Source organism: Mastigoproctus giganteus, chromosome 3 (assembly GCF_048544385.1).
Source record: "Mastigoproctus giganteus isolate SK-2022 chromosome 3, ASM4854438v1, whole genome shotgun sequence".
Classification (NCBI taxonomy): Eukaryota; Metazoa; Arthropoda; class Arachnida; order Uropygi; family Thelyphonidae; genus Mastigoproctus; species Mastigoproctus giganteus.
Window position 1 is genome coordinate 71,591,170 of NC_143577.1, and position 17,982 is coordinate 71,609,151.

General features: G+C 36.9%; 1 protein-coding gene across 1 annotated transcript in view; it reads left to right on the plus strand.

Annotated features, from left to right (window-relative positions):
- The window catches only part of Karybeta3 (karyopherin beta 3), a 328,330-nt gene that overhangs the window by 132,204 nt on the left and 178,144 nt on the right, over positions 1–17,982 (plus strand). The window contains exon 8 of the mRNA XM_090369326.1: positions 11,612–11,735. Within this exon, the coding sequence (XP_090225452.1) occupies positions 11,612–11,735 (124 nt within the window). The remainder of the gene's footprint in view (positions 1–11,611; positions 11,736–17,982) is intronic.

The following is a 17,982-nucleotide window of genomic DNA, read 5'->3' on the forward strand; positions in this document are numbered from 1 at the left end:
GGTCACATTTGCACATCTCCAGTCAATGGGTACCTCCCCTGAGTCCAAGGAAGCTCTCATAATTATGGCTAAGGGTTTGCTTACCTCCTTTGCTGCCTCCTTTAATATAACTGGATAGATCCCATCCACCCCAGGTGCCTTTCTTGTGTTTATCTTCAACAATTTCTCCTCCACTTTGCTCTCAGTTATTACAAGATTCTCTAGCTTACTGCTAGAGTTGAATACACCTCTGGCATTCCCCTCGCTGAATAACTCCTCATGTGTGAATGTCGATGCAAAATATTCATTTAGTTTGTTAGCTACCCGAGCAGGGTCATCAACAGTTGACCCATCCATCTCAAGTGGACCAATCTGATTCATCCCCTTCCTTCTAGAGTTTACATAAGTAAAGAACTCTTTGCTGTTTTTCTTCGCATCCCTTGCCAAGGATCTCTCGTAATCTGCCTTCGCCTGCCTAACCTCCTTTGTAACTTGGTTACAGATCAACTTGTATCTATCATAGGCGTCCGTGTCACGTGTTAATTTGTATGTATCCCATGCATTTTTCTTCTCTGCCATATGCCTCATTAGTTCATCTGACAACCATTTAGGCCTAAACCTTGAACAATATTTCTTAGTTGGTATGTAAAGCCTAGTAGCTTCCACGATAAGTTCTTTGAATGCTTCCCATTTTGAATTTGCTGTTGGCAATATCACCAGTTGATCCCACTGTATAGAATTTAAATACTGTCTCAGTCCATTGTAGTCGCCTTTACGAAAGCAATACCCCTTCCCTTTACCCCTAATGGTAGTTACCTCTTTGAGTAACTCCCACTTCAGCACACTGTGATCACTGCCACCAAGTGGTTCATTTATCTGCAGATTCTTAATGCATGAAGAATCACTACTGATAATCAAATCAAGAGTATTACTCCCTCTAGTTGCCTCCCGAACATGCTGATGTAGAAAACAATCATCCAATAAATCCACAAAAGCCTTGCTACTGTGTGAGTGACCAGCCCCCAAATTCCAGTCAATATCTGGGAAATTAAAATCCCCCATTATAAGACTCTCTGATTTACTGGCCCACTCTATTTCTCCGAACAGTTTCTTATTATACTCATCAGAGTCATTAGGCCTATAGCACACTCCTACTCTCAATTTTGATCTCCCAATGCTTATGTCACACCAAACTGACTCGACACTGCACTGTCCAGCGATGTCGACTGGCTTCACTTCCTTGGATTTTATGTGTTTCTTAACTAATAGCATAACCCCTCCTCCCTTCCTATCCTGTCTATCCTTTCTGTAGACATTGTACTCCCCAAATTCCAGTTCTGCATTTCTTATATCTGTGTGACACCACGTCTCTGAAATCCCCTCTGAAATCCCCACAATATCTGCCTTTGATGTTTTGAGCAATACCTCAAATTCATCAAATTTATTTACTAAACTCCTAGCATTGGTGTACACACAAGTATACATGCACCTGTTCTTTTTCTTAGCTACCCTAACACAACCCATGTGTTTACTTGTACCCCAATGATTCCCAGCAGTCTCTGAAATATCCTGCATCTTATTTTCCAGGCTGCGGCTCATTCCAATAGAAGCAGTGCAAGAATCACTTTCACCTCTGCCAGTGGCTACTGTTAATCTATTAGTCCTTGTATCCCCCCAATCTAGCAGTTTTCCGACCCACCTAACATTGCCTCGATAGCATCAGCAAACATTCTTGCACCCTTTCTATTTAAGTGTATCCCATCCCTGTAGAAGCAGTCTCTCCTGTTAACAAGTAGTTAACCTGTTAACAAATCCACTACAATTCATTTTTGTAAAAAATGCAAACTACATCTGGACCCAGAAATATATTTAAAAAAATGCCTGATTCCTGTCACCAACAAGTTCCGGCTATTGGGGTTATACTTGGACAATAAACTTAATTTTGCTTCTCATATAGCTTATCTTCAGACAATTTGTCTTAAAAAACTGAACATCCTAAGAGGTGTCTCTGCTATATCCTGGTGTGTTGATATAAGCTCTCTCCTACATCTCTATGGAGCTTTAATAAGATCACACTTGGATTATGGATCACCGGTCTATGACTCAACAAGGAAAAGTTCCCTATTACATCTGGACATCTTCCAGCAAAGTGTCCTTAGGATAGCTGTGGGAGCCTTCAGAACATCCCCAGTTCACAGCCTGTACATTGAGGCAAATGAACCTCCTCTTCATCTCAGGAGAAAAACTTTATTGTGTAACTATGCAGCAAAGATATTAAATGTAATCCATCCCATCCCAGCTGGCAGTACTTGTTTCGGTTCCTCCAAATATATATTTTCTCTTAGCCCTCAGTTCACCATGCTGTATCATAATAAACCCAGTGAAAACCGCCCCACAAGGCTTCGATTACAAGAACTCGTACCCAATTGGGATATAAACTTTCATAACATATTCCAAGCCCTTCCTACCCCAGAACTTCCCTGAACTGATTACTCACCTGTGTGTGACAATTTCTTTTTAAGATGGGGAAAATCCTCCCTGGCAAATATTACCTTTCAACAGCTGCACAAATCGCATTCCTTGGCCAACTCAGAGAAAGTACATGTTTATACTGATGGCTCCAAAACAGATGCGGCTGTATGTGCTGCAGCAGTTTCTTCCACCTTCTCAGTAGCTGTATCTCTTCCTACTGAATGCAGTATCTATACTGCAGAATTATTTGCAATAAAACTGGCTCTAGATAACATAAACCACTTCCATATTGAGCAATCTCTTATATATACAGATTTCTTAAGTGCAATCACTGCCATTCAATCTATCTTTTCTCCCTCTCACCCCATTCTTAAAGAGATCAAGTCTAAATTATTTTACTATCAAACAGGCAACCAGAAAGTTACCTTCTGCTGGATCCCTGTCCATGTCAGCATCCCATGTAACGAACAGGCAGATGCTGCTGCTAAACATCCCGACTGGATTTTCCACTCAACTGAAAGTGCCCTACACTGACTACAAATCCGTTATAAAAAAAACATGTAGAAAACAATGGTCTCATCTCTGGCAAACTCAAATCAATGATAAACTGTTGCAGATTAAAAAAGAGCCACAACAATGATCATCTAGTTTCAGGAGAGGCTGACGACAAGAAGTAATCTTGGCAAAGCTCCGCATCAGTCATTCGCATCCAACTTATTTGTATTTGCTTCTGGGAGAGAATTCTCCTCAGTGTTTCTTTTGCCAGTCGCAACTAACAATAAAACATATTCTCATTGAATGTCCCAAACTTTCATCTGTCCGAAAATCCTGCTTTAGCTCCCTATCCAACTTACGGGAACCTTTAACCCTATCATATATTCTCAGTAATAAAGCAGGTTTGGAAGAACTGTTTCAGTATTTAAAATGCATAAATTTGTATTGTTATATCTAATCATAATAACGTGAAATTAAGACTGAAATACGTTAAGGGCTTTAGCCTCGGGCTGCGAGAGATTTAGAAAACTTACAAGTTAGTGCAAACGCATCATATTAGTATGCAGCTAAACTCTGAATTAGCAAAAATATGCAAAGGTGGCATTGTTTAAGTTATATCTCATATTGTGAATACCTTCACAACGAGTTGTCATGATATTTCACTACTTTGAATAAAGTAACACTTCTCCTTTAATGAAGCATGCGGAAGTTTGCCTTTAGCCAGCAGGTGGTTGATTGCTGGAACAAACTTCCATCTGTCATTGTAGAAGTTGATAGCTTAAATAGATTCAAGGCAGAACTAGACAAACATGTGGAGCGAGTGGATGTGTGAAATGAGAAGGGGGTGGATTTTTTTTTTTTTTTTGGCTGATGCTATATGAGCTTGCTTTCTTGCATCATGTTCCTTTGCTAAAGGTAATGCTAATGAATTTGTGTGGCAGTATTAGTAATTGCAAATGATGAGAGGAAGCAAGCTTATATAGCATTAGCCCAAAAAAAAACAAAAAAAAACATCCTTTTTAATAATTTTGTCTGATTCTTCCTTGAATTTGTTCAAACTACCCACTTCCACAACAACACCAGATGGTAGTTTGTTCCAACAATCAGTTGCTCTCTGGCTGAAAGCAAATTTTTCACATCTGTTCACAGCCATACCATTTCAAAGTCTTAAACACTTAAATCAGGTCTCCTTGCAAGTGTTTAAGTTTCCAAGCAGCAATTTGCAGAACTTAAGTCTTTCTTGATAAGAGTACCGTTTTTGGGTCCTTGATGAATCTGGTTACTGTTCTCTGCACATGTTCCAAGAGATTCACATCCTTCCTGAACTGAGGCTTCCAGACCTGTATGCAGTATTCAAGATATGGCCTAACTATTGCCATATACAGTGGGATAATCAGCTCCTTGTCCCTGCTGGCAAAATTCCTGTATATAATTGATAAAACCCCACAAGTTATCCTAGTAGCCTGCACAGCTCAGAAAACTTCATGTCAGATTGTACAGTTATTACTATATCCCTTTTGTTCTTTGTCACCTTAAGTATGCTATTATTGCCTAATCGGTGTGCTATTCTGGGATTACTGCTGCCCATGTGTATTACCTTGCATTTATTAATGTTAAATCTCAAATTTTTTTAGGTCTTGTTGCAGTAGTATACCTTGATTGCTGTCGTTAACCACCATACTAACCTTTGTATCATCTGCAGGCTTAGGCAATAAGCTTGATATGCCTTTGACAATATCATTAATAAATATTGAAAAAAGTAAGGGCTTCAGCTAGGGCTCACAATACCGGTCAAATCTTAATTCCATACCGGTATTTTTAATTTATGAAACCAGGATGCTGGTATTAATATCGGTATTCCAAAAAAAAAAAAAAAAAAATCTTTCCCAATAAATTTTGATGAAAATTAGGTGCAATAAAGTAAGGAAAAAACAAATAATTACTTGAATTCACATTTTAAATCAAACTTTTATTACAATAATAAATATAACAAAAAATTATTTAACATACAGTTATTCTAAAAACAAAAAAAATATATACATATTGAAGCTGCAAATTTGGTTGTCTAAGCATCCACACTACCTGTCCGAATAAAGTGAGCTCTTAAGAAACTCAATAGTGTTATCGTTTAAACTAGATCTAATTTTGGTACATATTTAATTAGCGGCAGAAAATGCCTTTTGGATTCTGTGCTGTTTGGTGCTTTGTACTGAGTTAGTCTAGACGAGTTGCAGTTTAACCCCCCCATCCTTATTCCCTCATCTTCAAAAAATCTTGTCCTTTTTGACTTTTTATGGCACTATATCCATATTAACAAAAGAAAGGGACTGACAGGTTAAGCTTGGTGAGAAAACCAAATCTAAGTTGGGGGGGGGGAATTTATTTATTTTTATTTCCCCGTGCCTTAGTATTGCCGTCAGCAGCCATTGTTATGATTTTTGTATAGCAGCTCCCCTCAAATGCACTAAGCCCCATAACCTACATGACTGTGTTAAAAATTGAGAATTTCCAGGAGATGAGGGTTCCCCCCCCACACACACACGTGTATATATATTTGTATATATATTATATGTGAGCTGTCAGTTTCTCAAGAGCAATGACACAAATATAAAACAAAAGTCATGTTTATCATACAAATCTACTTACAATACATAAGTGGTGTTCATTTACATCTAATCTATTAATTTTTCTCAATTAATCTGTTTATACATGCTATCATTTCCATTAAATTTCTCTTAATTAACAGTCTCCATTCTCTCTACAGCTTCAACACTAAACTAATTCAATCTTAATCACTTCCTCATATTTCTCTTAATCACCAATATCAATTCTCTTCACAACAGCAATCCATAAGTCGCTAACTACATGACTGTGTTAAAACCTACATGACTGTGTTAAAAATTGAGAATTTCCAGGAGATGAGGGTTCTCCCCCCCCCACTGAGATAGTCTAGACGAGTTGCAGTTTAACCCCCCCATCCTTATTCCCTCATCTTCAAAAAATCTTGTCCTTTTTGACTTTTTATGGCACTATATCCATATTAACAAAAGAAAGGGACTGACAGGTTAAGCTTGGTGAGAAAACCAAATCTAAGTTGGGGGGGGGGGGGGGCATTTATTTATTTTTATTTCCCCGTGCCTTAGTATTGCCGTCAGCAGCCATTGTTATGATTTTTGTATAGCAGCTCTCCTCAAATGCACTAAGCCCCATAACCTACATGACTGTGTTAAAAATTGAGAATTTCCAGGAGATGAGGGTTCCCCCCCCCCCCCCCCCACACACACATGTGTATATATATTTGTATATATATTATATGTGAGCTGTCAGTTTCTGAAGAGCAATGACACAAATATAAAACAAAAGTCATGTTTATCATACAAATCTACTTACAATACATAAGTGGTGTTCATTTACATCTAATCTATTAATTTTTCTCAATTAATCTGTTTATACATGCTATCATTTCCATTAAATTTCTCTCACTTAACAGTCTCCATTCTCTCTACAGCTTCAACACTAAACTAATTCAATCTTAATCACTTCCTCATATTTCTCTTAATCACCAATATCAATTCTCTTCACAACAGCAATCCATAAGTCGCTAACTACATGACTGTGTTAAAACCTACATGACTGTGTTAAAAATTGAGAATTTCCAGGAGATGAGGGTTCCCCCCCCCCACACACACATGTGTATATATATTTGTATATATATTATATGTGAGCTGTCAGTTTCTGAAGAGCAATGACACAAATATAAAACAAAAGTCATGTTTATCATACAAATCTACTTACAATACATAAGTGGTGTTCATTTACATCTAATCTATTAATTTTTCTCAATTAATCTGTTTATACATGCTATCATTTCCATTAAATTTCTCTCAATTAACAGTCTCCATTCTCTCTACAGCTTCAACACTAAACTAATTCAATCTTAATCACTTCCTCATATTTCTCTTAATCACCAATATCAATTCTCTTCACAACAGCAATCCATAAGTCGCTAACTAACAATTCCATGTAATCTCTCTTAATTTAGCAATATCAATTTTCTTTACAACTTCAAACAATAAACCAACTCAATACTAAATATTTCTTTATTTCTCGTGTTTCGAGAACAATTCTCTGTTAATACTGAAGGAAATTACCACAGCAGTAGTAGAAGCCAGGGGACTATCTGACTGGCTTGTTATTCAACTTCCGGATTAACTTCTAGCACAGGAACATGCCTGGTGGAACCCTTCACTATACACCTGGACACTCCCAGAACAGGATCCGAACTGAACCCAGAACTACCACTGGAAATCTGCAACCCTTCCGAACAACAACCACAAACCCCTCTTTTGATGCGAGCACCTTATTTATTTCCTTCTCATTTATTTATTTATTGAATTGATTGCAAGTTACAATCGCCTCTTGTGCTACTTTCTTATGTGCAAACCCCTCTGGGGTTTGCACATAAGCTTGCATATAAAAAAAGTAATTTAAACCTGACCTAATCACGGTGTTATTCTTTAAACTCACTCTTCTTCCTTTGGTGGGAAAACAGAATATTTTTCCCAAACAATGAAATGCTTTCATCTTTTGCCTCAAATCACCTGGTCACAATACCTTTGAACTGCTCCGTACCGACACCCTTTCTCAAAATGCAATAAATGTCGCATCCTCAAGTAGCAGTGTAATAGAGGGATTAAACTATTGTTCAGAAGCTTTTAATTTTAACCCTTCCGCACCTGCCCTACCATTGTTCACCATATTCCTTAATTGCACTACCAGGCCTACTGCAACTAATGGAAATATTTCCGTAACGATGTTTTCCTTAATCCTTAAGTTCTTTACTTCTACACAGTAAATATGTCTTACTAAAAGAAATATATTTGTAAGATTTTGTCTTAATCACCAAGTTTCATGACGTTTTCAGGGTTCCGTTGCATTTGTACTGTGTATAACAATCTCCCATTTGCAATTCAGCAGTATTAATGATTTATTGTTGTCGATTTTATAACCTTTATGTGAATAAAGCATGGATAATTATTTTTTAAATTAGTACCGAAAAACCGGTATTTTTGTATCAATACCGGGATCTCGGTATTGTAAACCCTAGCTTCAGCACTAAACCCAAGGGACTCCACTAATAACATTAGTTCAAGAGTAGCAGAGCCTATTGATAACCAGTCTGTCTTCTCCCACACAACCACTCTTATTTATAATAATAACCTGCTCCTAATACCACACTGCTTCAACTAGTATGGCAGTTTTTCATGTGAAACAGTATTAAAAGCTTTACTGGTATTTTAATATATCACTTCAAAATTTATTGTTTGCCTCCAGTTTCATTATTAATGTGTCTTAGTACCTAATCAGATTAGTTAATAAAAGATCTCCTCATAACAAATCTATGCTATATTTTCTGTATAACTCCTTTCCTATTAAAAAATCCTGCAATACGTCTTTAATCAGTGATTCCATTATTTTCCCTGGAACAGAGGTCAAGCTTAGAGGTTTGTAATTACTAATTTTATCCTTTGATCCACCTTTGTGAATCAGAGAGACATTTGTACATCTTCAAACTGTGGAGACTCCCCCCTTAATCCAAGGATGCTGTTATAATTATGGCCAAAAGCTTGCTTATCTCTTTTGTTGCTGCTTTTAACATAATTGGATTGAACCCACCAGCCTCTGGTACCTTGTTTACTTTTAGTCAGCAATTTCTCTTCCACTCTCTTCTCAATTATTACAGAATCATTCAGCTCCCAATTATAATTTGGGGTATAATCTGGTATTTCCATCCATAAAAACATCTTCACCAGTAATGTCAAAGCAAAATATCTTAGTGTGTCAGCAACCTTAATGGGATCATCAGTGTTTATGCTGTTCACATATACTGGGTTGATGCTGTTCTTGCCTTTTTTATTTGCATCCATAGCCAAAGACATTTCACAATCTACCTTAGCTTGCCTAATTTCCTTAGTGATTTGATTGCAGACTGATTTGTATTTATTGTAGGTTTCAGTGGCCTCTGATAATTTATAATCATCCCATTCATTTTTCTTCTTTGCAACTAGTCTTATCAGTTCATCTGACCTCCAGTTAGGTCTAAATAAAATCTCCAACAATATATCTCTAAGTTGATATAAAAATAGCTTCTATGATTACTTCCCTGAATGTTTCCCATTTAAAAGTTGCAGTTGGTAATATCATCAGTTGGTCCCACTGTAGTCACCTTTTTAAAAGCAAAATCCCTTCCTGTTACCTTGACAGTACGTATTTACATCTTTAAGTAAATTCAATAACGTTGTTACACTATGACTGTCACCACCTAGTGGTTCTTTTGTCTGCAGATTCTTTATGCATGAAGAGTCACTGCTGATAAGCAAATCAAGGGTATTGTTTTCTCTTGTTCTGCTAGTGTATGAATGGCCAACCGAAAAGTTCCGGTCAGGATCTGGAAAGTTAATGTCCCCCATTATAAGACATTCTTATTTACTGGTCTATTCTGTTTGTCTACATTGTTGGTCATTAAATTCATCACAGTCACTTGGCCTATAACACACTCCTACTCTTGTTTTTGTTTTCCCAGTGCTTCTTTCACACCAAACTGACTCAACATTGCATTAGCCACCCACATCTCGTAGAGTGAGATTTACTAAGGTATGATAGATCTATTAAGATGTAGAAGATGTGGAGATATTGATAGATAGAAGCAGTGGTCGGTGGCTTTAGCAAGAATCTAGCAACTCCAGCTGTTGTTTGAACAAACAGGAGGCATGTTTCCTCTTTTTGGACTTTTCAAAATTGAGTTTGGGTTTATTAATAACTTGTTACAACTATGCAGTCCTTATTATAAGCAGAAATGAAGCTGGAGACATGGATACAGAGTAATTGTGATAATGTGCTCTATTCTTATCTTGAACAACCTTGGCACATTTGTTGCAAACCATGGTTTAGTTAAAGGATTCCATCTCTCCCTACTAGAACAGTTTCAGTGACATGATCTGAGGAGTTTAAAAAAAAAAAAAAAGATTTCCATTAGTAGTCAGCCAAAATAGATAAGTGTGAAATAGGTGAATAGATCTGTTCAGTTTCATTCAATCACAGATCTCCCATTTGGCATTGTAATGTGAAACTACACAAGGACCATTGCTGAGTTGTGATCTGAGAGACCTAAGGATAAGTAACAGCAACAATGTAAATTTAAAGATTTGTAGGCAATTAAAATATCAGTGGCATTAGATGTACACCTTGGATTGGCTGGTTACCGAGCACTCTTCCCTTTCGATTTGGTCTCATACATATATACATCGCTTTTCATTCCTGCAGTTATTTTCTGAGAAATATTTTTTTTCTACCTTGATACTTCCATTTACAACAAGTATTGTATACTCATTGCATGGTTGTGCACAAACTTCTGCAGTCAACTCATTCAGAAGAATAGTTTAGAATTCCTTTGCTTCTGAAATTCATTTCACTCCACTGCTCAGCTAATTATTTCAGTTGTAATTAATTTATGGTTACGAAGCCTTGAGTTATGGAGGATTTAGTACATGTACGTTACTATAGTTTATATCAGGTGTATACGTAATTAAATAAGAACAAACTGAAGTTTGTCATAAAAAGACATTTTTTACTTTATCTGATATTCTAAAATCCTTCATAACGAGTTGCCTACTCTTGCATTTCAAATGAGCAAGACTTACTGATTAGAGAAGCATATTGATGCTTATTCTCAGTTGAGTGACACCACCTGATTGGCATTGTTTCAAGATTGTTGTCATTGCACCGTTATAAACTAATTATGATATGATATTGCACACCTCTTGGCATCTCTCATATTATGAGGATAATTTACTACTCAGTTATTTGTCCTTATACCTTTAGTGCCTACCCATCTACCAATGAGACAACAACAATCTCCAAATGTGTGTGCCAAAACCAGGAACAGTGCTGTTCTGGGTTGTGACACTCAGATCAGAATGAGCAATGATATACTTCTCTAACAAGGAAGTGTTGCTTATTTCAAATGCAAGACAACTCCTCAAGGATTTAGTTACATATTGACCCAATATAAACTGCCTCAACTTATGTATTATCATCTCAGTTAATATCTGAGTTATAACTTGAGCTGCTAACACATTTTATCAAATGTTCTTCAGTGATCTCTTCTATTCTGTGCTCACAGATTATCTTCAGTACTGTTCTGTCTATTTTGGAAGCAAATGAACCATTTGAAACATATCAAGGTATGATTTCTGTAGGCCTGCATAAACAATCAAATTACTTAGATGAGTGGTACAATCACTTTTCTGTGAAAATCTGACAATATAGGCAATATGGGCAAGAGAAACAAAATAACATATGTACTTTCACGTATTCATTCATGTTTACAACTGTGTTCTCAAGTTTGGCAGAATATTTGATATCATGCACTATTTCATCATAATCCTTTTAACTCTGAGAAACATGTAAACTTTCACATTGAAACCTATAGTTTGTGTGACTCAATTTCTTCAACTTAACAAAGCATGCTGAAGGACTGTTCTATCCACTTTGCAGTTTTGCTTGCTTGTATTGGTACTAAGAAAAAACCATTCCTAGAACTTTTATGTCCCATATTGTGTTTATTCTCAAACTGCAAATACATTTACCTTTAATTTTATTTCAGATTATGTCCAATTCAAGCATTCCTAGTTCACATCAGCACCTTGCTTTGGAAATTATTGTTACATTGTCAGAAACGGCTCCTGCTATGATGAGAAAATTAGGAAATAAGCATGTTATTTTATTAAGTATGTATAAAATTTATTATATAATGAATATTCTATTAAAATGGCTTATATTGGTGCAAGTCTTCTGTTAATATTTGTGAAAATCACTTTGTTAGCCTTTTCAGCAGTACATACACATTTACAAGTCAGAAAACTAAGAAATTTTTTGGATTTCAGATTCATAAGTTGATGAAATTTAATCGGATGATAAACAAATATTGCATAAAAAGTATTTTTTTTTTTTTTTAAATTCTGATTTCATTTGATTTGAATTATTGACAGCAATTTTACTCTAATATCGGACAATAAAGTCAGAATAAGGACAGATTTATATTAAAAAGCATTTACGTACAAAGTTTTCAAGTTTAAAAAACTTAAATTCCATACATTCCATCAAGTTGACTGAATTCACTGCTGAAAGGGTTAAATATGATTTATGTATATTTTATTATATAAAAAAGTTATTTGTATATGGCCTATTCTTATAGGTTCTTAACATTTAGTATCAAATTTCATTTTGATTATATAGCAACGTTTGTAGCCTCTCATTTTAAGTCAGAAAACATTGGCGAACCTCTAAGTATATCTATTTTGTCTTGAATAGAGGTTGTGTTACTCCCAAGCCTCGAGCCCGTCACCATTAAATACGGAAGATGCGGAAAGGTCAGGGAATGACCACCGCATATCCCGGAGCAATATGGCCTTAGTTGCTAATGCTCCTAAAAACCAAAACAACAACAACAACTCCCAAGCCTATCAGCACTGTTTAAGTTTTAAGCAATACATAAATACATTTGGAGTGTGTTTACTTAATACCTTTAGGTTCTTGAATTATTTCAGTGAAATTTGAATGATTTTGTGTGCTGGAAAGTATACTTTCTGTGAAATTTCATAGGAATCCAATGAAGTTTTCTAGCTGGGTATTGATTAGTTTTAATATTTTGAACAACTATTCAGCAAATTTGCAGTCCCATGGTGCCTCAGCTGGTTTCAGCTTTCATTATATTATGATTATAAGGGTCCACAGTAAACATGCACTTATAAATTAATGCTCTTTGTATCCCATTAGTGTGACAAACTTAAAACTGTGTACTGTTAAGAGAGATTGATCTTTTGGGTTAGCAGAAGTTAATCTTACTGGGAAATTCAGTTTTAAGAAAGATAGAATGTATTCTGCAATAAAAACACCTGGAATTTAGTCAGAATATATTCGCATGGTTCAAATATTGATGCTATAACAAACCATCTATTATTTCTTAAGGGGTACTAATGAAAAAACATTAGTACATTTGGAAAAAAAAAGTAATGAACTAAATATTTAGTTCATTCTGGAAAAATGTTTGTGAAGCAGGACAGAATGTTCTTGTGTTTGCAATTCTCATCAGACATGATAGGAGGGATTTTTTGAGCTGGAAAGGATTTTGAAAAGCTTATGGGAGGAAGTTTCCCATCAACCTGGCCTGTTCTAGTTGGTAAAAGGAATTTGTTTTATAAAAGTAGAATTCACCTGAATAAAGGTGGTGCAAGAAATTTTGATAATTTATTGAGGAGGCCTAAAGGGTTTGGGGAAACTATTTGGATAGAGAGAAAGAGAGAGAGAGAGAGAGAGAGAGAGAGAGAGAGAGGTAGTTGTGACTGGTTGATGATTTTTGTTTCTCTTTCTGAGAGAAAGAGATACTGAAATAAGAGCAAAACTCATTAGCCAGTCACAAACTGCAATGGGTGGAGAATGTACTGAAACCCAAGCACGGTACTAAGTACTATAGGTTCTTTAACCCAAGCACGGTACTAAGTACTATAGGTTCTAATACCTCTCGTGTTTGGGGTTCATATAAAAAAAAAAAAAAAAAACACAGCTATAAAGAATGCACTGGGGTTGTAAAAAAAGCAATAAAATACAAAGTTTAATTAATCTGTATAGTAATGACAGGAGTTTGTAACTGAATGCAACAAATTTGAACTTTTGATTAAATTAGCCAATGTGGATATAGTAGGACTAACAGAGACTTTGTTCCATCCAGAAATAAGGGATAAAGAATTTCACTGTGGTGACTACAGTGTGTTCAGTAGAGATAGAGAGGGTCAAAGGGGAAGGGATGTCATGCCTCTCATCAAAGGGTCCCTGAAAGCAATCAGACTTTTCCCAGAGTTGTATCTATTTTTTGGTGGATATTGAGTCTGTGTGGTGTGAGATGACTTGCAATAAAAGGAAGATGTATGGGGGTATATTACAGGCCAAATAATTTTGAGGAGTGACAAGAATCTCTTTGGCAACTTGGATGGGCAAGCAAATGTAATTGCCTCATTATGCACAAATTCATTCTACCTCTTGTAGGTTGAGAATTGTGGACTATTGACATACAGAAATGTTCTTGATCTGAATGTTTTATTCCATATTTTAAGAAGCACGAGTGGATCCAATTTCCTCAACCTGGTTCTCAGCAACATTTCTAACTGCATCAAAAACTTGATAGCACAGGAACCAATAGCAGGTAGTTATCAGTTTTATGAAATGGGTAATGCTTAAAAGAGATTTCTGTAGTTAAAGAAAAAGGCGAAGACTTCAGTTTCAGGAGCGGGGATGCTAGTGAATTGAAGTATTTCTTGGACTTTATTAGCAGATTTATTAACTGGAGAGATAACTACGTACTGGTTTGGATACGAGTTCGTGGGGGGGGGATTTTCTGTGGATATATCGTAGTGGCCACAAACACATTCATTCCAGTGACAAAGTAAAAATGTTGAAATGGATGATGAGAGAGAGAGATTAATGGTTTAATTGAGGAAAAGAAAAATGTACAGGACAGTTACAGACTATTGCAAGAAACCGATTTATATGAGAATTATAAGCATGTATGTAACAATAACAGATGGAATGAGACAAGTGAAATCTGAGTACAAGAAATGGTTTGCTAAAAATGGACATATGTTCTACTTGTATGTGAATACAATAATGAAAATAGTGAAGTGGATAGGCCCCCCTCACTTGATCAAAGTGGAAGAATTATAGAAAGCCCTGCAGAAGTGGCTGATAACTTGAATTGTCAAAGGTATTTATGGCTGAAGAATGTTCGTATGATGGTGAAACACTGATGTGTAGTCAGATTTCTGTAAAATAAGTGAGATGGTGGTTTTGGAGAAGAATCTATTAGAAAAGTTACTGAGGCTGAGGGAAGGAAAAGTCTCCAGGACAGGACTTCATACATTCTGTGTTACTGAAAAGGGCTGCATGCAAATGTACAACCTGTTGGGAATGTTAATGAGATCTTCATTAGCTTCTGAGATGATTTTTGTTGATTCCCTTGGACTTGACAAAGTTCTGATGCCTTTGCAATCCATAAAGGGATGTGGAAGAGATGGGCAACTATAGACTCGTGAGTTTGATATTAAAGGTACAGGACTATCTTGGTAGGAATGGTGTCCTTAATGGACCACAGTGTGAGTCCATGAAGGAGTTTTTCCTTGTAATTAATTATTATGATGTAGTTATAAGAAGTAGGATGCGAGAAATAACCTCAGCATTATTTGTGTTGACTTAATTAAAGTTTTTGATATGGTTTTGCATGAAAGGCTGCTGTATAAACCGGATCAAATTGGGATTACTTTGAAGTTCCTTCTTTGGATTAGAAGTTGGCTAAAAGGTAGAAGATATAGAGTAGTTGTAAATGGAAACTCTTCAGAGTGAATGTGTGTAGAAGATGGAGTCCCTCAGAGATCAGTGCTAAACCTCTCCTGTTTTTATTCCGTGATAATGTTGATAAGGGAAGCTCTCAAAGTTTGCTGATAATTTGAAGGCGTAAAGAATGGTTAATGACCAGAACCACGCTGCATTGCCTCAAAATGACATGGATCTAAATGCATTTTATATCTAGATTTATAATGCATTTAAATTTCAATTTAATTGCCATTTTGATGCATTAAACATTAGCATTAGCATTAGTAGAGGCATTTGATGCAAGAAAGCAAGCTTATGTAGCATCAGCCAAAAAAAAAAAAAAAAAAAAAAAAACACTTCCACTTCACCCCCCTGTTCGTTCAAAATACCTGTCCAGCTGAGCCTTAAACTTATTTAGGCTATCAACCTCCACCACAAGGGATGGAAGTCTGTTCCACCAACCAACCACCCGCTGGCTAAAGGCAAATTTCCGCACGTCTATCCTACATCTGTCTTTCCTCAATTTGAATTTATGCCCTCTCAGGTGATTTTTCTGAGCTAGAGGAAGAATCCCATCAGCATTGAGCATGCTTAAACCATTCAAGGCTTTATACACCTCTATCAGATCACCTCACTGGTGCCTAGTCTCCAGACACTGTAATTTGCAAAACTTAAGCCTTTCTTCGTAAGAGCACCCCTTTGTTCCATTCACTAATCTTGTTGCCCTTCTCTGTACTCGTTCCAGCAGCTCTACATCCTTCTTGAAATGAGGCCTCCAGACCTGTATACAGTACTCAAGGTGTGGCCTGACCATCGCCTTATACAATGGAATAATCACCTCCTTATCCCTGCTGGAAAAATTCCTGTATATCATTGACAATACTCCATGAGCTACTCTTGCAGCCCGTCTGCACTGCTCAGAGAACTTCATATCTGCCTGCATAACCACCCCCAAGTCCCTTTCATTCTCTACCACTGTCAGTGTTGTACCACAGAGTTGATACGTTGCTCTGGGGTTGCTGTTTCCCATGTGTAGTACTTTACATTTGACAATGTTAAACTTCATTTGCCACCTCTCAGCCCATCTGCTCAACCTTTCCAGATCCTGTTGCAGCAGTATAGTGTCAGTAGTGTCCTTGACAACCCTGCCAACCTTTGTATCGTCTGCAAACTTGGACATTAAGCCCGATATACCATCATCAATATCATTTATAAATACAGAAAACAATAATGGACCCAACACTGAGCCCTGAGGGATTCCACTAATAACATCAGTCCACGATGAGCAGTGTCCATTGATTACCACTCTCTGTCTTCTCCCCCTCAACCACCCCTTTATCCATAGCAGCAATTTGCCTCCAATGTCACACTGCTCCAATTTGTGTAGCAGTCTTCCATGTGCAACAGTATCAAAAGCCTTTCTAAGATCCAAGTATATAATATCAAAGTTATTCCCTGCATCCAGTTCTTTTGTGACTGCATCATAGTATCCAATCAAGTTGGTCAGGCAAGACTTCCCCTTAACAAAACCATGCTGTGTCTGAGCTATAACTGAAGTCTTGTCTAAATGATCCTGCAGTGCTTCTTTAACCAGTGCCTCCATTAATTTTCCTGGAACAGAAGTTAAGCTCACAGGTCTATAATTACTTGTGTCAGCCTTTGATCCTCCTTTGTGAATTGGGGTCACATTTGCACATTTCCAGTCTATGGGTACCTCCCCTGAGTCCAAGGAGGCTCTCATAATTATGGCTAAGGGTTTGCTTACTTCCTTTGCTGCCTCCTTTAATATAACTGGATAGATCCCATCCACCCCGGTGCCTTTCTTGTGTTTATCTTCAACAGTTTCTCCTCCACTTTACTCCCAGTTATTTCAAGATTCTGTAGCTTACTGCTAGAGTTGAATACACCTCTGGCATTCCTCTCGCTGAATACCTCCTCATGTGTGAATGTCGATGCAAAATATTCATTTAGTTTGTTAGCTACCTGAGCAGGATCATCAACACTTGACCCATCAATATCAAGTGGACCAATCTGATTCATCCCCTTCCTTCTGGAGTTTACATAAGTAAAGAACTCTTTGCTGTTTTTCTTTGCATCCCTTGCCAAGGATTTCTCGTAATCTGCCTTCGCCTGCCTAACCTCCTTTGTAACTTGGTTGCATATCAACTTGTATCTATCATAGGCTTCTGTGTCATGTGTTAATTTGTAAGTATCCCATGCATTTTTCTTCTCTGCCATATGCCTCATTAGTTCATCTAACATCCATTTTGGCCTAAACCTTGAACAATATTTCTTAGTTGGTATGTAAAGCCTAGTAGCTTCCAAGATAAGTTCTTTGAATGCTTCCCATTTTGAATTTGCTGTTGGTAACATCATCAGTTGGTCCCACTGTATAGAATTTAAATACTGTCTCAGTCCATCGTAGTCGCCTTTACGGAAGCAATAACCCTTCCCTTTACCCCTAATGGTAGTTACCTCTTTGAGTAAATCCCACTTCAGTACACTGTGATCACTGCCACCTAGTGGTTCATTTATCTGCAGATTCTTAATGCATGAAGAATCACTGCTGATAATCAAATCAAGAGTATTACTACCTCTAGTTGCCTCCCGAAC